Consider the following 19,373-nt stretch of genomic DNA (forward strand, 5'->3'; position numbering starts at 1 on the left):
GATTGTTTGACATTTCATATAAATGTGACTCTAAACTATAGTCAATAATATTAAAAAGTTGCTGTTACTGAGTGAAACTTGAAGGATTATGATAAACTTCAGTTCTTACTGAATCTGTAACATTGCTTTTTTTAAAATTGTTAAATGACTTTTGTGTCACTGTGCACAGTGAAAAGCTCACCTGATGTAGTGGTGAGGCCATGTTCACCACTAGATGGAGACAACCTGGCACAGGTATTTTCTATACACTAAATTTCACACTGAAAAGCCTTGGTGGGAATTGTTGTTTCATAGAAAGTAAAGGAAAACATGTCTTGAGGTCTTTTTCCAGTGTTTTCAAAATTGTATTTTTCACATACACATCAAAACTTCACACAGACAAACACACACACAAAACAACAAAATATGTCAAATTAGGGAGGGCAGAGAGCGCAGCCTTTACATTGTTTTATTGTAGAGTGACAGGAACTGCCTATGAGCTTCTAATCAAGCAGAAGTGTTGACGGAAAATCTATCAAAGGAAATACATTGATGAAAATCAAAGAAGAGAAATATTTATATGATGTTCCATTTTCCTGAGAGCTGATTGGCTTTGATGACCCCTTCAAGTACTACATGCTACTTTGTCCTGCTAGTTAAGCCTGCTGTCTGTTCTCAGGCCTCCTCCTGTTTCACTGCCATATATCCACCACCAGAGGGCTCCACTGACCTGCCTGCCGACATCAGAGCACACCCCTGTGTCATGTGACCTGGCAGGAGTAGCAAAGCTGGACTCAGACCTGGCCAGGCAAGTTCAAAGGCAGCTGTGGTAGAGAGAGTATATGGGCTCAAATTGTGCTCATAAATATTTTGTACTTGTAAATCAATTTGTGTGTGTATGGGATCAGAACGATGCCACCTTGAAATGAAACCGAAAAAAATATTGAAACTGAAAAAAATATTGAAACTGAAATAAATGTACAGCGCGGCTGCAGTCACGGACAAACTTGCATGTGTCTGTTCGGGAATGGCAGATGCTGAGAGGTCCAGCGTTTACATTACCGGCTATTTCAAAGTGACAGCCTGAGGTGTTCTTCAGTAAATTGGACTACCAGACAGGAGGACCTGAGGCCCCACCGTATTATTTTCGGTAAGTTAAATGTGTGTGTAAGCTAATCCGTAACTTAGGTCCTTAGGTGAGCACTCGGCTGTCGGGGAAACTTGTTTTGTAAAGTTCGTTTAGCTAACCCGTGCAGGTGAATGAATTTACCCTGACTAAAGAAATCAAGAGAAACGCACCGGGCTGCTCAGTGACTAACCACGGTTACTGTACTTTTATTATGAGTATTATACTGTAAGAGCAACAGGCTGGACTCTGCTTCTGCTCCTGTGCAGAGCTGATTATTAATAAGAAGCTCGGTATACAGACAAGGATAACACAGTACCCAGGCTAGAAAGACAACTCCAGTTTGAGGCGCATGTCCTCCTGACATTTGGTGTTTGTGTTAACGATCCAATGGAAAAGCTTTGATGGGAGTGAGCTGTTCACTTGCACTATAGCACACAAAACGCTGCGCTGAGCACTGAGTGTTGCATCCGTGTACACACTGCATTGCTTCATATTTCACTCGTAAAGTAGGAAATGGGTGGAGCAGTTTATTAAAAGGGTAAACGTACATGGGTTTGATTGTAAGGCCCAAACAGAGCTGGCACAGGTCTAACAAGCTTGTGCATGAAGGGACAAACTGAGTGTGACATAAGGAAATGCTTACATGTGTAATTATCTTGATTACTGGTGAAGGACTACGTCACATGTAATCAAACATGACTCATTACTTATAAAAACCCTTTAACTAAAAGTGTATCAGAAACTCTCCTCTACTGTTTACTCTGTTTATCACCCAACAGTGACCTCGACCCTCTTCAAGCTCCTCACTGGTCAGTTCGAGTCAGGACGGCTGAAAATCCTCAGTGTTTACTGGGTAAGTTAAACTGATCAGTGGGACACTCAGGGACAGAGACCATGATGCTTTGGGGCTGACCACAGAGGTTTTACTAGTCAGTACAGATTTCAAACACACCGCTACATACTACATTAAGGTCAGTGCATTAAGTGCACTGACCTTAATGTTGTATTTTTCTGGTTGCTAATACACTTGGATCCATTACAAACATACACATTGTTGTGTGATGTGTGAAGACTTTTTATGGCTTTGTTTTTTGTCCGAACAGCACAGAGGAAACTATTTCTAAGCCAAGAGGCTAAAATTCATGCACCAAATGATACGCAGCAGATAAGATGGATGTAATCAAGCTACCGATAGAAAGAACATAATCAAGGACAAATAAAGTGTCTTTTTTTCCTCATTGTTCTCTGTGTGGGCCTCCTACTTCCTCCGTGTGGTAGTTTGACTCGTACTGATGTGGCTCCTCTGCTTCTTTTCACAAACAGTTTTTCCTTCCTGGTTACTGTTGAGCCCGTCACACTCAGCAGCTCGAGCTCGAGCTAAGACAGCCTTGAATCTTAAAACTACAGCCGTAATTGCATTTATGTCTTAGAGTGCTGGCCACAGATATTGATCCCATCTGACAGCAGCTCAGTAAAGCACAAGAGCGTCATCTTAAACAGGATATCAGGCAGCGTTCTTATTTTTATTGTCTACTTCTGGTCACATCCTGCTTTTGCCACTGAGCGATCAGCATCCTGTGTTTTATCATGAAGTGATGACTACGTGAGCTCCACTTGTTTAATTCTTCTAACATCTATAAAACAACAGAGTTTCTAAATGACAGACTTATTTATTTGTGTTTGTGTCTCAGTATCTGTTTCCAGATGCTGCTGTGGAGAAGTCTGACTTTAAGAATAACACTCAGCTGTCCAACTCCAGTGGGACATCGGAGCAAGAGAAAACCTCTGATTATGTATGTTTGCCTCTTCACCACTCGCACACTCAAGGTTACACTCAGGTCAGGTCCAATATAAGTTTCAGAGTGAAGACAGGCTCAGTGCTGTCAGTACTTTGTCAGGATTTTTATTAGAATGTATTAAATTTGGTGTCCTGCTGTTTGATTTCATGCTGGTCTTTTCCCTCGTTGTAGAAGCTTTTCCACCAGCTGAAGTCAGCCCCCAGTGACAGTCTGACCTACCGTCTGGCTCTGTGTGTGTGTCTGGTCAACTATTACTACGGTGGGCTGCGGGCTGTTGGACACCTCTGGCAGGAGTTTGTCCTTGAGTTGCGTTACCGGTGGGAAAATAACCATCTTATTTGTGGGTGGGTACCTCACAGGCTCGTGCTGCTTTGATTTTAAAGATGTCACACATATTAACATTTTCATTTTATAGCAGGTAAAATAAGTATTGAACACGTCAGCAGTTCTCTAAGCAAATATATTTCTAAAGGTGCTTTGATGTGAAATTATCACCAGATGTCGGTAACACAGGGACATTAAACACACAGACATTTATTTATTACTTTATACAAATGTTGGTGATGACAGTTCATGGCAGCTTCTGTATGGAGAAACCAGTCCCATCATTGCTCATGACTTTGACCCACTCACCACACAAACAGTCTATAAATCCCGAATGCTCCGTGGATCCTTCCCACAGATTCAGCTCAGGTGATTGGCTGGGCCGTTCCAGCAGCTTTACTTGATTCCTCTGAAACCAACCGTTTCCATTGGCTGTGTTTGTGATCATGGTCTTGCTGAAACATCCATCCTTGTTTCATCTTCATCATCCTGGTAGATGGCAGCAGATTCTAATCAACAATGTCTCCATTCATCCTTCCTGGAGTTAGATTTAATGGCTCAGTCCCTTTTGCAGCTTGTTATAAAGTTTTTATGCATAACTTTTCTAAGCAATCACACATTTTTTTGGGAACATCAAAATCATAATGCTCCCACCTCCAGACTTCAGTGTTGCTGTGGTGTTTTTGGGATGCAGCCACCCAAACACGGTGTGTTTACAGCATTCAAAGAGTTTTGCTCTTAACAAAGGCAGTCGCACTTTTCTCCTCTCCCTTATCTTCCCTGCTTAGCCTCTTGTGTCCTTGTTTACTCTCGTGTTTTTTGTATTACTTTTCCCTGGAACACTCTCTCACAGTCTGTTCTCTAAAACCTAAAAGAGGAATTATGGATTTGATCAACTGGTCCCTGAATGCAATTGACACCCTTTTCTCAACGAGAAGTCTGGGCTCGGGTGAGCCTGAGTGCTGAAGAGATCTACCTGTTCGGAACCATGGTAACAGGGTTCTGGCTGATCGGAGCTGGCTTGGCCCTGACTTATCGAAGAATTAAGAAAGCGGAACCGGCTGTTCAAACCCCCACAAGGCTGCCCGCTGGGATTCAAACGATGGGAAGAGGCGTGAGTTTCTCAAAATGAGCTCATTGAGTGCAGCATGGATAAGATCTTGGAGAAGCTTACGGCTGCTGTGAATACTCAGAATAAGACTTCTGAGTGCAAATTGGATCACATCTTGGAGAAGCTCACTGCGGTCGTTGTTAACTTGTTATTTTCTGTTATATTGCGAGAGTACTGTTGCCCGCGAAGGGTTGTTGTTGGTGTGGAGAAAAATGGCGTAACAAATAAAGCGCTTGGAGTGAGACTACGACGTCGTGTCTTTGAGTTCTCAGAATCGGCTCTCTGAGCACAAGAATGACAACATCACGGAGCGCAAGTTTGATAACATCATGGAGAAGCTCACGGCTCTCCAACGGGAGATTGAGAGACCAGTGTCGGAGTGTTAGAACAGCTTTGAAATTCATATGAGCTGTTCGCACTAAAGTAAAAACCTCCATCACTTATGCGGATACCCCTTCGGCCCCAGCCGTGGGCTCAAGGCTGGAGCCGAACAACAACTCCCTGATAACGACTGTGTTTAGACTGTTCTTCCCACTCCATGCAAGGCCACCTGGGTTGGCTGGAAGACTGTTTACTTAGCCTGGCAGGGAGGAGGACACTGTCTCAGCTGAACTCTGGACACGCACACGCTTACACAGACATATATACACATGCAGATGTACACTCCTCCCCCCTCCAAACGCCTTCGACGCTTATTCCCCTCCGATGCTGACGGTGGATCAAGGAGACCAGCGCACGCAGGCCTGGATGTACTGTCTACACTGGCTGTCTCTCACCCTTTACCCATCCCTGTTGCTTGTCATGTGTTTCTTTCGTGTATTAAGAGTTTTTTCATGTGCAGAGGTGTTTTTTTTCTGTTCTCAAACTGATCTCCCTGTTGGAGCTCAGTCTGGGGGGAGTTATTTTTTTCTCCTTATCTTTCCTCATGTGGTGCATTTTCCATTGTTATGCCTCTCTGACCTGTCTTCCCCATGTGATGTTTGTGTCATGTATGTATGGTCAGAAGGGTAAGATGGCGCTGGCAAAGGTTGGCAGCCTTAACCCAATTTCCATTGGGGTCAGCCTTCAGGATCAATAAAGTTTTATTGAATTGAATTAAGTGACCAAACTATAAAGTTAAAGCGTATTGTTGTACCTATGCATTACACTGGAGCAGAGCTTACATACATTCTTACCTGCTTACACTCATCATTCATTCGTCAAACTGAATAAAATAGCAATAAAATAGGGTGGCTGCAGCTCAGGCGGTAGAGCGGGTCGTCTACTGATCGGAAGGTTGGTGGTTCAATTCCTGGCTTCCCCCAGGCTGCATGCCAAATATCCTTGGGCAAGATACTAACCCCAAATTGCTCTCCGATGCGTTCATCGGAGTGTGCGCGTGTGTGTGTGTGTGAGAGAGAGAATGTTACTTAGAAAGCACCTAGAAAAATGTGCTTGTGTGAATGGGTGAATGCACAAGTTGTGTAAAGCACTTTGAGTGCTCAGAAGAGTAGAAAAGCGCTATATAAGAACCAGTCCATTTACCATTTAACCAGAGGAGTATTGCACTGGTTGGATGGCAGCAGCCATGGAGGGAGGGTGTAATTGTCCCGTGTTATGCTGGTGTTTTGTATTAGATGTAAGCTTACATTTGGCAGCATTAGTGAACATTCTACTGAATGTTACACAGGACTGTCTCAGGTAGGAGGGAGGCTCACTCGGTCCATTCACTGAGCTTAGTGTTCAGTGATCGATGGTCCAGGGGAAAAGCTGTTTTCTTAGCCTGGCTGTCCTGTTTCTTGAACAGGTGCTGTCCAGGATGAGATGAGATTTGATTGGCTCTCCTGAGACAGCGAGTGCTGACCATGTCCTCCAGGGAAGGAAAGGGACAGGCACTATTCTTCTGTGCTGTCTTAATGACCCACTGAGCAGTTAGCATACCAAGCTGTTAGCAGTAGGTGGGGACACACTATGGTGCTGTGGTAAAAAAGCCACCAAGACTTTCTTCTCCAGATGGTTCCTCCTCCTCCTCAGCATCCTGAGGTGGAGTCTTTGACTTTGGACCATGAGAGGTCCTCAGCTACGTGAGTCCCCAGGAACGAGGACACTCGCTGAACACAGTCTGCTTGATGTGGAGAGGAACGTGTTTCCCTCTGCTGAGGTCACATCTCCTTAGTTTTGATGGCGCTGAGCAGACGCTTGTGTTCATTGCAGCAGCCTGTCAGGTTTTTAACCTCCTGCCTGTTCGCCGTCTTCTCCGCTGATGATTGTCGCATCATCAGCAAATGTAACGATGGTGTTAGAGGGGCAGGTAGGTGTGAACTCATGAGTGTACAGGAGAGCAGGCAAAGACGCCTGTGGATACTTTATGAATGCAGATGATAATATTCTGCCAGCGTTTCACAGACTTGTTCAGCAAACTTTAAACACACTTCAGGCTTCTCTTTTTTTCTGTGGCTCTTGCGCACATATAGTTTTCTTTGAAACAGTCGTACCTGCTGATTCCAGGCCTTTCTGTGGCTCTTCATAACTGGGCCTTGACTCTTCTGATAATTCTTTTCACTGGTCTGTGTGAAATCTTGTGGGAAGCACCTGGTCGTGGCCCATTTATGGTGAAATAATATTCTTTCCACTTTACCAAAAGTGCGCTGGAACCTTCAGTAGTTCTACTGTGACCACTGCCACCAGCATGTTTTGCAAAAGTCTTGAGAGAGCTCGTTGTTTTTACCCGTCATGAGACGTTTCTTGTGTGAAACCTGAATAATGAGACCATCAGTTGGGACTGAACCAGCTGATATTTGATTTGATATTAATTGGCGAGGTCTGTGACGAGTTACATGACTCTTTGGTGGCAGGACTCCTGGGCTGGAGGTGCGAGTCCCACTGAGTCTGTGGATGTTGTTGGACTGTCCTGGTTTCCCACCTCGGGATAAGCAGACTACAGTAGCGGTTTCCCTTTCTAAGAAGTGGGACTAGGGGCTGAGCTTGAACTTGGGAATGATACTCCAAAGCCTCCCTGGAAGTCTGTGACTGGGTCAGTTCGTTAGTTGAACCTGAGGTTGAGGATATATTTTCAGCCCTGGAGCTCCTCTGTCAGATGGTGACGGCATACAAAGTATCTGGTACCACTGTCCTCTGTGTGCTGCTGCTGTTGGTCCATCAGCTGTGGAGAGAGTGAAGAATAACTGATAATGAAAAGTTGTTGTTCTCGTTGAACTCTGTTATTGCTGCTTTATTCGTGGCCAACACTCAGCAGATATTGGCACCAGCCGATTTCAGTCGGGATCTCAAAGGACTTCGTGGAAGAGCAGAACCTATTTGCAGACATTTGTGGGACCTCGTTAGACTGTTGACTTGGACACAGACAGAAGACAGAAACACATTTTGAGACCAGAGGAGATGGATCTGTCAGAGCGGGGGCCCCCAGGCTGTGGAGTGCTTTGCCTCCATCATTATGTTGCTTTGATTGCATTTATTTTTATAAACAGCAGCTTGAGACTCATTTATTTAGCCTGGCTTTGAACTAGATTTGTGCTGTTTCATATTATTGTGAAGCACTCTGTGGTTCTTATCCTGTGCCATATAAATAAAGTCAAATGCTGGATGTCTGTACTTTGTCCAGCTGAGCCGACACTTTAGAATCGGGCTTTGGTCTTGTTGTCAGTCATGTTGGATCTCCGTCCGTCTCTAATAACAGACAAATGACCAAAATGTAAAAATCCAAGTACATAATACCAGGCACAAAAGCCCCTGCAGTGTTTGTGCCGTGCTCTAACTAAAACTTTGCTTGAAATTGTTTAAGCAGTATTTGTTTCTCTGTTAACACACTGGTGTTCACTCATATCCATCTCTGTGCTTCCTAATCTGCAGGCTGGCAGGTGGAGCTCCTGATCTTCGCTGTTGTCTTTTGCATCAGAAGTTCCAGGTAGCCACACAGTGCACAAAGTGCAAGGACTAATCGAACGATTTAAAAGACAAAAAACAACATCATGCACATTTGTAGACTTGCAACTTTAATTCCAGTGGTTTATCAAAAGTGTTGTGTTAACTTTGATAATTGGAACGATGTTTAGGTGATAAAGAGAAAAATGAATTCTGAGAGCTGATGCTCAGTGTGATACAGCATCTTCAAACTCCCAAACACCTGTTTATGTCGTGTTGTCTGTTGAACACAAGTAGCAGTGTTATGTTTCCATGTGTGAAAAGAGTTTTTGTTCCTGGACAGATGCTGAATTGTTGTATCGAAAGGAAGAAGGCCAGAGATGAATCTCACAAGGTACCCGAGGGGAAAGAAAAGGAACACAGGGTCTCAGGTGCCTGCCAGAAGAGCCGCCAAGGACCAGAGTGTGCAACCAGTGCTTCCAGTTCAACAAGAGAGATGTCTCAAGGAAAATCCTGGGACTCGTGGAGTGACAGCGAGGAGGAATTCTTCGAGTGCCTGAGTGACCAGGGCGAGACTGAGGCGACACAAGCTGAGGGCAGAGCTGAGGGCAGGCTGCACCCCTACAACAACATGACTCTGCTCAACTCTGCAGAGCCTCTCTATGTTCACAGGTCAGAGTCACTGCCTCACTGTGCAAACACATCATATGCTGTTATTTATTCCAAATACAGCATGTTGAAAATAATAGTCGGGGTCACACGGGGTGGAGCCTATCCCATACCATAGGGCGAGAGGCGGGGTTCACCCTGGACAGGTCGCCAGTTGCAGGGCGAACACAGAGAGACAGACAAACATTTAACCCAGGGGTGGGCAACTCCAGGCCTCGAGGGCCGGCGTCCTGCAGATCTCACCCTGTGTCAACACACCTGAATCAGATGGTTAGTTCAGCCTCTGGAGAACTTCCACGATAAGGATAAGCTTTATTTGTTGGTTGCCTGCAACTGAGATGACCTAATCGACCATACATACCATGTACAAACTTAACATTGGGGATACAGGTCAGGCTAACTAGCAACAAAGGATAGCCCTAACCCAAGACACTTTGAGGAGGTCATTTAGCCATTGAAATCAGCTGTGTTGGATCAAGGACGCATCTAAAACCTGCAGGACACCGGCCCTCGAGGCCTGGAGTTGGACACCTCTGATTTATGCTCTCATTCACACCTGTGGGCAGTTTAGAGTCAGAGTTAACCCAACCCCACTCGCTCCATGTTCAAAGACGTGCAGTTAATAATTAGAACTAAAAGAAAGCGGTTGTAACAGTACAGAGGCGGCCTTTGTGTGACAAAACCATGAAAGCAGATCTCATATAAGTGGTTCACAGAAATGTCAGCTGAAGCTGACTGAGTCTGATATCTGTGCGTCATGTTTCATTTTCAGGAACCGTCTTCTCTGTGCAGTTAATGAATGGGATATTAATGAATTAATAAAAAATGTCATGTAGGCTTTTACAAGTAAACTAGTGTGGAATAAGAGGACTGTTGATCAGCCTACGCTGTGGAAAGCTGTGACTCTGTCACTGACACGTGTGGCATGATGGATGCAGTCATGCTGGGAGAAGCTACGTGAGTGCAGAAACCTCTGATCACCAGACGATCACGTGGTCGTCAGTTTTCAAACAGCTCATTGCAGTTTTATAAATCATCTTCAGAGGTTATTTGAACCTTGTCTTTGCAGAGACCTGCAGACCTGAGGCAGTAATGCAGTGATAATGACCAGCACACAGTGTAAGTCATGCTGCAGCTGCCCTGAATCTACAGTGTTGGTTATTCCCACCATGTCTCTATGTTTCTGATCCAGTGTGGACGAGCTCTTTATTCAGTCTGAACTGGTTTTAATACTAAAATACAATTGATTTGTTATTCATAGATTTTCAGATTTACTCTTACACAAAAAAGTAAAACATTTTTGTTGCCAGATCACACGTATTTACTTCCAGTCCTGAACAGAAGGAAATCGTTTTGATGCCTAAATGACATTTTATGTTCAGTGACAGCCTGGTGTGCTTGGGTCCATGAATGCAGTGGTGTCGTGAGTGGGCCCTGCTCGAGTCGTCAGTGCCAGTATGAGGTGTCAGTGAATATATTTACACATTACTTCATTTAAAGTACGAGTTTGTGTCTCTGTCCACAGGCAGCCAACCCCGGCTGTGTCCTGGAGGATTTTGTGCGCTGGTATTCACCTCGGGATTACGTAGAAGAGGAAGTGGTTGATGAGAAGGTCAACACAATGGTGATGGGGACACTCAGTCCCAGGATGAAGATCCCAGGCAACATGTGGGTGGAGGCTTGGGAGACTGCCAGGGTCACACCTGCACGACGCCAAAAAAGACTTTTTGATGACACCAAGGAGGCCGAGAAGGTCTGAAGCAGGTCGTTCGTTTTGCCACATGCATGTTTTAAGCCAAACGTGTTTACTAAGTGGATCACAAAGTGTTTTCATGAATGTTTCTGCTGATTTTCAGGATCAGCTTCTGCCATGGGACCGTTTTGGCTCATGTATGTTGAAGAAGTCAGTTTAACACAGATCTGTGCTCACAGACATGTTGAAGCATTTTCACATGTTGATGAAAAAGGATCTGATGCTGTCACACACGATGTTTAACTGACACACAGCAGCTCTCTGTGGTGTGATGGTGTTAAATGAAGAACAACTTTAAACCAGCTTCTATTAATGATCCGGTCGGCTTTATGGGAAAGGGACAAACAGTAACTGGGGTTAGTTGTTTCCTCACCCAAAGAGGGTCCTGGATTTGGACCCGGGCAGGTCCCTGCCAAGCGTTTGCATGTTCTTCCTGCACATATGAAAGCAGAGCTCGGAGCTCCAGTTTGCACCGTCACTGAAAATGTTGCCTGTCTTTTAAAGACATTGTTTATCCAAAAAGAGAAAGTTAAAAATAATGCTCACTGATAGTCTTATGACAGATTTAAAGATCTGGGTATGACTGGTCCCTCTGTGAATAACCATCATAGAGAAAGGTCACCGTTTATCTGGAGTCTTCTTCAGAGGCAGCCTGTTGGCTGTGCAAAAATATTCTGTTGATCTGAAAGAGCAAAAGGAAAACAGAAGCCAGGCAAACTAAACTTTTTGGGGGTTTGTCTTTAGGTTCTGCACTACATGGCGATGCAGAAACCTGCAGACCTGGCCCGTCACCTCCTGCCCTGTATACTTCATGCAACTATTCTGAAGGAAGAAGGTAAGTCCTCACCGTTTGGTTGAAAAACACGTTTATATGAAATAAAATCAGGGAAAATAACTCTAAGCCCACAGCAGGTAAATTACAGTAAGACCGAAATACAAAAAACTAAAGATATTAAAATAAGTACTAAGAAAATGAAATGCAACCCGAGATGTTAATGGAGAAAAAAAAACAGAAGCTGCATGAATAAAAAAGTAGAAATCTTGGACGCTGCCAGCATAATGCACAGCCTTTTGACGGGGCTCGCACACAAACACAAAGCAGAGGATGAAGCATCACCAAATATGTTTCCAAGCCAAAGAAGATAAGATGAAGCATACCTGCGCAGCGGTGGGTGATGAGGAGAGGCCGCAGCGTGTCTGTCTTAAAGTGCAAGTTTGTGACAGTTTAAAGCTTAACAAGCTAAGACGCCAAACATCCAGAGCACAAAGACAAGTCAGAGGGCTTTTTCAGACACACACTTCTAAACCGTCGTGCTCAACAGTGTCTCTGCTAAAACTGCGTCTGTGCTCTGCTCCTGTAAAGTTGCCTATCGAGTGCTTAATGATAAGGTGCATGGTAGCTGCTTTCCTCTGCAGGTGGACAAAGGAATGACTTCTCTGCAGACAGGCTCCTGGCAGAGCCACTGCAGAGGAACTCTTTACAATCACTGACTGTGAAACGTGAGGACTGTGTGGGGATGTGCAGACGGGGGCGCGACGGCTGGGAAACGAGGAGGGCTGCAAGTGGATGCACTGTATGATACACGCTGGCGTCTACACAGCTCAGTCCTGAGCTGAGTGATGTAATGACTGATTGCATCGACACAGTCATTACATCAAAATACAACCCCTTTTTTTCGGCACTGAAGCGAAACAGGCTCCGCCCACACAGCCGTTCTGTATCACAGCTGTGATGCAAAAAGATTTGGGCACCACTGGTATAGAGTGAATGGAACCCAGAACCTGGAAGTGTCCAGTGATGTGAGGGTAAAGGACGTCTCACTGTGTACTTTGGTGCACAGATGAGTTTGTGGTCGGTTCAGTGAATGCAGCCCATGAGCTGCAGAAAAAGCCCAAATCCTGAGCCCCCCAAGATTTGGGCTCAAGATGTGTTCTGCACTGCAGGCCCTTGGACTCCATCAGGGTTTGGGCCAGTTTTGAGCTCTTATAAGTATCAGAGATGGACACGTGATGTTTTCAGGGCTGCGTAGGCATGATGGGTAGAACATGACCCTGGTGTTAAAATGCAGGTAAATGTGATTTAGTTTGTTTACTCTAACTAGCTACCCAACCCTCACTGTGAAAGGAGCCTGGAAAGTTTCCCCAGCATGAATTTCTTTCAGTCAAGTTTTCTCCAGTAATGATCAGAAATCAGATAAAACCCACTCTTTATTTTATTCTACACACAATAAATTGATAATTATTCCAGGATACAGAAAAGTCTAGATTTCGTCTTCAGACTGTCACATCTGGAGCAGGGCATAATTTGATTTGGTTTCTAGAAGAAGCTAAAGATCTTTCAGTCGTGTTGCTGTTGTTCCCTGACACCTGCAGTGCAACCATTAATTTAGCTAATGAGAGTTCACGTATAATTATAACAGGTCTTAGTTTCTGGATCGTCTCTAAGTTGACTGTATACTGCTAAGACCAGTTCTGAGTCTAGAGACAGCCAATGGTAAGGACTAGTAAGGACATCACTGAGGAGAGTTTTCTAGTACTTTGGAGAAACCTCAATCAGCTAACGTCCTGCTGTGATACTCAGACCTTTTCTCTAATTAAACCAGAAAGCTAGTTTTCATTTATTCTATAATATCCCAGAATGTTTCAGCAGGTCAGAAATGCTTTGGTGCATATCCAGGTTGTATGCAAATTAATTCTGATTAAGTCTGGACTACAAAATACAAAACATAGCAACAATAATGTCCTCGTTTCACTTCTTTAAAAAATGTATTTTGATCTTATGACACTTACTAAAAGCTTTACTTCCAGAGGTTGACAGAGACGCTCCGTGCTGATAACACGTGAATGTGTGAAGGTTTGTATCATATCTATCTAATAGACTCCAGTTTGTGCATGTAAATGGAGAGTCCTCTTCACACACTGAGGTTAATTATGGAGTTCCACAGGGTTCAGTGCTAGGACCAATTCTGTTTACATTATACATGCTTTCCTTAGGCAGCATCATTAGAAGACATAGCATACATTTACACTGCTATGCTGATGACACCCAGCTCTATCTGTCCATGAAGCCAGATAACACACACCGATGAGTTAAACTGCAGTAATGTCTTAAAGACATAAAGACCTGGATGGCCGCTAACTTTCTGCTTCTTAATTCAGATCAAACTGAGGTTATTGTACTCGGTTATTGTAGATGGCCCCGCCCCTCCCTGAGCCTGGCTCTGCTGAAGGCTTCTTCCTGTTTAAAGGGAGTTTTTCCTTGTGCCAAAGCACATGTGGGTATATTCCTGGACAAAAGGCTTAGTTTCTATTTGCAGATGTGTTCTGTGATCCTCTGAAATAGCTGGATTAATTAACTCCAATAATAATCCATCAAGACTTTGTGGATATGTTTTAATCTCTGTAAAGATTATTATAAAATGTTGTGAAGGTTTTGTTTATTTCAAAAGGATCTGTATTAGTAAGATAATAGTTTGCAGGTTTACTCGATTTTAGGCTTTTTCTCATGTTAACAGTAATTGAGGTTACAAACGTGGCAGGTCTTTCTTTTAATCACAGCTTTCTGTCACTCTGGAAACACTGTCATTTCTTCTCTTTCAGAGTCTGCTGAAGATATTCCATCAGTGCAAAAAACCATTCAGCAAGCTACAGTTCAAGCGAGCAAGCTCCTGCAGTCCCCCAACCAGGACTACAAGAAGTTAGAGGTCAGTGAAAACTCGACCGGACTTTCCACAAATAATTCAGTTTAAAAGAAAGTATCATTAGATTCACCCAAAAAAGTTTTGTTTTTAAATACATTATTGATTGATTGTTAACTGTGTTTTTGTTGTAGTTGAGTATGTGCTGTACATGAGGTGTACGTAGACTGGACAGTGTGCACCATGGCTGAGAACTTGGCTGATAATTATTATGGCCATTGATGGTTGAACCATGAAAACAGGGGTGTGGTGCAGTGGGATTGTAGTGGGAGCTGGAGTAACAAACTCCAGTGCTTCCTCAGTGATGGCTAACTTTTTTCTAAACCTAGGTAATTCCTTCGGCTGTTCCCACCTGGGCTCAAAGCTTTTATACTCTGCTGATATCGGATGTGTTTATCAGTGATCGAAAGCAGAGACTGAGATTGTTATTATTGAGTTTGATCACACGTTAGGTGCATTAAACATATGCTTTAATACTGTCCTAAAGTCTGAGAACAATCATCACTTCTTCACATATAAAAATGTTCTTCTCACTAGCACTCAGTATCCATACAGCCCCTTTTCTTTGAATAACACTGTACAGCTGCACAGCTAAACCCCACCATGTTAGTTCGGCTTGACTGGACAGTCTTGTTGTGTAAAAGCATTCTTGGCTTTCTCAAAGTACATTTAAGTATGCCATGTATCCACTGTGACTCCAAACACGCCTTTTACACCCCGAGACTCAGCCTATAACGTTCCACGTAGGAAAAACCACGTATGTGTATAAATGTGACAGTCTTGGGGTCTCATGCTGTCAGGATTGAGCAGACAGTTGTTCTTGTCCTGTGTGCAGGATTTCATTAACCAGCTGCTGAGCATGGAGACAGTCATCACTCAAGCTCGCTCGCTCAAGGCCAAGTTCTCCGTTCCTGAGGACGACAGCGGAGAGGCTGCTGATGAACTGAAGAAGTGAGTCGCAGAGTTTGAGCTGCGCTCACTGACAGCTTTGTTTGTGCTGTTGGTAACATGTAACCGTCTTCACCGTCACTATAGATAGTTAGTCAGTAACAGGTTGTCACGATGAATCTGTTTCACAAAGACGGCGTCTGAAGGATCACAGTCAGTTCACACGTTTCTTTCTCGCTCATGTTGGTGGTCTTATTTTATAGTTTTGGTGTCTTCAGGTTTTACATGTTCTTATTTAAGTGTTTTGTTTTGTGGGAATATTGTAACATTTTCCACATTGTGTGTTGTCTCTAGGTTTGTGAGCTCCCTGCTGGAGGAACCAGAGGTGGTAGTGACAGGAGCAGGCCAGGGCCTGGCTGGCAGTATAATCCACGGACTCTTCATCAGTGCTCAGAGGGTAACTCTCACTCTGCCTCCGTGTCCTTCCCACGTCTTGCTGTCAGTTTCATGTATACAGTCATGTATTTGTCATCTATAGAGACATCTTTAGAGGTACACACACACACCAGTCAACCACTTATTCAATATCAGCATCAAGAATAGGTCGGTGTCCCGGTCCTAGAACAAGACATGAAGTCAGCGCTGTTTTATTTTGTTGTGGGCAGTCTGAGGCACACCTGTGCACTACTCATGATGTCAGATCAGCATCCTGATGTGGCACACCTGTGAGGTGGGATGGATTATCTCAATATAGCAGATGTGCCCACTACCACACATTTGGACTGATTTGTGACCACTGTTTGGGAGGGATGGTTATATTGTGTATCTGGAATGAATTTTAGGTCTCTACGTCCATCCCATGGGGAATGGGAGCAGTAACAAAGGTGTTGCGTTTATATTTTTGTTGAGTGTATATACTTCATGTAGATGAAACTGGAAGGACGTGGTCAGCACTGATGTAAAGATGCGGTGTTTTCTGTCAGTGTCAGGAGAGTCTGCTCTATTGTAACGTTGTTTCTTCCTGAAACACACAATTGCTGCTGCTGTGCTGTGAAGCACGTTCAGAGCTATAAGAACCAGTCTGTTTAACTATCAATGAAAAATGAAGAATTATCAGTTTGACTGTGTGACAATTCTGCAGGAACAAAGTTGTGCAGCTCTCTCCACAGTGGAGCAGATCTCCTTCCTGTCTTTGACGCTTCTTTTTCTCTTTCTGCAGTAACAACTATTAATGTGCATTTGTATATGTTTACAGTGTTAGCAGAAACAAAGCTTTGGTGGCCGTGACTCCAGAGATGGAGCCGAGTATCTAATCGAATCATCGGTTTGTTCTTTAAGCCTTAAAAGTGTCCATGTGCTCCACACTGGATCCCAGATTGACTCTGATGCATCAACTGGAACATGAATCCAAAATCCTGCTCCTCACATACAAGGTCTTAAATAATCAGGCCCCATCTTATCTTAATGACCTTGTAGTACCATATCACCCTATTAGAGCACTTCGCTCTCGCTCTGCAGGCCTACTTGTTGTTCCTAGAGTATTTAAAAGTAGAATGGGAGGCAGAGCCTTCAGTTTTCAGGCCCCTCTTCTGTGGAACCAGCTTCCAGTTTGGATTCAGGTGACAGACAAAACTTTCCTCTTTGATAAAGCACATAGTTAGGGTTGGATCAGCAACCTTAATTAGTCTGCAATAGACCCTGTGCACGAGAAAATGCTAACTTCCTGTTTTAAGATCGGATGCAGGGTTGTACATTTCCGGTAGCTTTACTTTGCGGTCAATTGCTGCTGCAAAGATGGACTCCAAAATCATGTCCAAAATATGAAAACAGAAAGATGGCGTTAAGTTACAAAGAGCAGAAGGTGGGAACACTCACCACTGCTGTGTCATAAAAAAAATCAAATGATCAGTTTTGAGGTTTGAAGCGTGCAGATCGATTGGTGGTTTACATCACTCAACACAAGCAGAACTGCATTACAGAATCAGAAGCACATCTCTGTATTGATTGATTGATTGGTAATTTATTTCAACATGTGAACAATATACAAGTACATTTAGAAAAGAAATAAGAGAGAAAAAAATACTATACAAATTACATACAAAAAAAACATTCTGATTAATTTACATGTATAGTGACAGTTCTTATGATTTAAACAGGCAGATGTTCAGCATTCAAACTACAGGTGAACAATAGTCAAAGGTTTCCCTGCTAGTCAAGTACACACCTACACAGCATGTCAACAAACCGTGGTAAGGGTCTCTATGCATGAGTATTTACGAAGGGTATGTTGTGACGTACCTTCAAAATTACCGCGGTCCCTCGCTATAACGCGGCCTCGCTGTTTCGTACATTTTTTTTGTGCAAGTTTGCATGCTTTTTTTTTTTTTGCGCACAGCGCTTTGTGTTCTGCGTCCTGATTGGCTGCAGACTATTGTTGATCTCCTCCGTGCCGTCTCTCCTGTACAGTACAGAATCGCTGATTCATTGATTCATTAATGATTCATTGATGTTGAATTATCTCTCAGCTGCTCTGTTCTCATGTGCTGGACCTGAAAACACGGTTTGATCTTTGGTTTCTGTAATACTGGACTTATTTGTCTACGAAGGTTTGAACTTTGAGAGCTTAAACAAGAGAGAAACGTGTGAAAATGTTCATGCCTGTCTGAGTGTATAAAGTGTGTAGTGAGGGGTTTTACCTTAAAACATCTATAATAATTGTAAAAAATAAAGTTGGCTACTTCAGATTTCACCAATCGCATGTTATTTTTAGAACGTAACTCCCGCGATAAACGAGGGAGCGCTGTATACAAATACTGAGAAGTATAAAATTTGAATCCTGTCTCTCTCTGAGGCGCGGGGGGAAAAAATATCGACAAGTCGATCAACATCATCTACAGATACATTCGACATCTCGAGAAATGTAAATCGCCACTGGATTCGTCCATTTGGTTGAAAAACCCGACCGTGAACAAGGAGCGAATATCACACCGGAAACTAAGCGCTATGCCCTGGAAGTAGCATATGCTAAGGCGCACACAGGTCTAAGTTATAGGTCTAAGTTCCCCATAATGCACTGGGTGTTTCTTCTTCACTCAACATGTGTTAGTAGACCTCTCTGCATTCAGTCCGTCTGCCCCTCATCTATCGATGGATGTTAGAGGCTTTGGTTCCCACTGTCGCTCACAGACGGTCACCTAATGTTTCCTGTGTAACTGCAGGGTCTTTGCCTTATAACATAGAAGCAGCTTGAGGTAACTGTTGTTGTGATGCTGTGTGTGTGTAATAAAGCTCCCTTACTGACAGTGGGTCACCACAGCTTGTAGCTCCATGTATTTGATGTGGCACGTTTGCCCTCGCTGACACAACCTTAAAGGGATTTGTGTGTATGAATAAAGTTTATTGTTCATACAGTTCATTGCCGTATGTCTGTGAAAGGCTGAATGAGGGTTGTAGCTCCCTCAGCAGCTGTGGAGCGATGGCTCGTGGTCACCTGATTCAGCCCTGGAGATGTGGTTGGTTAGACACGCTGCTTTAGTTTACACTACAAACCACACTCACCTGTTTACACTCCTTTTGTGTTACAACCACCTTGTTACACTCAAACACCAGATGATGCATCTGAGCCAACTAAGGATTCACTGAGACTGAAGAAGCTCGAGATCATAAGAATTTGAGGCTCAGCTGATACAGTATCATAGGAGAATCCAACCATTGTATGTCAAGAGACTATAGGCAGTGAAAGCTCCATCTGGAGGAGGAACGACGTGGTTCAGAGCGTTGCCTCCTGCAGCTGGTGACATGTTCAGATTTCAGCTCTGTCGATTAGAAAGTCTGTTTTTGTTTTTCATCTGTGTGTTGCTCTTTCATCCTTCTTCCTGTTTCTTGCATCAAGCTGGCTGACTTCACCACTGATGAGGTAACCATGAGCAGTAAGCCTCGTGTCGCTCACAGTTACATTTAACATAGTGCGATAAACACACTCAGTCATTATAAGGTACATCCTCTCTAAAGGTTCACATAACAGACAAACAGGATAATAAAAATGATCTGGTTCTTTGCAGCGTCCTGAGATGAACAACACACGACATTATTACACGTCTCAGTATTTGTTACACTGAACACAAATATAAACACAACACTTTTGTTTCCATGAGCTGAACCG

At 43.6% G+C, this 19,373-nt stretch overlaps 1 protein-coding gene across 1 annotated transcript; it reads left to right on the forward strand.

Moving 5' to 3' along the window:
* The first annotated feature begins 955 nt into the window (after window positions 1–955).
* On the forward strand, window positions 956–15,848 carry LOC146624933 (rab3 GTPase-activating protein catalytic subunit-like). Its single transcript, XM_085363230.1, has 12 exons — window positions 956–973; window positions 1,024–1,129; window positions 1,888–1,961; window positions 2,800–2,901; window positions 3,079–3,251; window positions 8,192–8,246; window positions 8,547–8,867; window positions 10,398–10,625; window positions 11,370–11,460; window positions 14,226–14,329; window positions 15,159–15,274; window positions 15,566–15,848. The coding sequence occupies exons 1-12, from the start codon at window positions 956–958 to the stop codon at window positions 15,747–15,749; spliced, it is 1,572 nt and encodes a 523-aa protein (XP_085219356.1). The 3' UTR covers window positions 15,750–15,848.
* The last annotated feature ends 3,525 nt before the right edge of the window (window positions 15,849–19,373 follow it).

This window comes from Diplotaxodon limnothrissa, linkage group LG9, assembly GCF_057381915.1.
Source record: "Diplotaxodon limnothrissa isolate DT_005_m linkage group LG9, D_limnothrissa_male_GT1.1, whole genome shotgun sequence".
Lineage (NCBI taxonomy): Eukaryota > Metazoa > Chordata > Actinopteri > Cichliformes > Cichlidae > Diplotaxodon > Diplotaxodon limnothrissa.

Bases quoted from the DNA above. Each gene is read 5' to 3' on its own strand.
- LOC146624933 (XM_085363230.1), top strand. The intron at 3,252-8,191 runs GTGGGTACCTCA...CCTAATCTGCAG, and splicing joins AATAACCATCTTATTTGTGG to GCTGGCAGGTGGAGCTCCTG. The intron at 14,330-15,158 runs GTCAGTGAAAAC...TCCTGTGTGCAG, and splicing joins AGGACTACAAGAAGTTAGAG to GATTTCATTAACCAGCTGCT.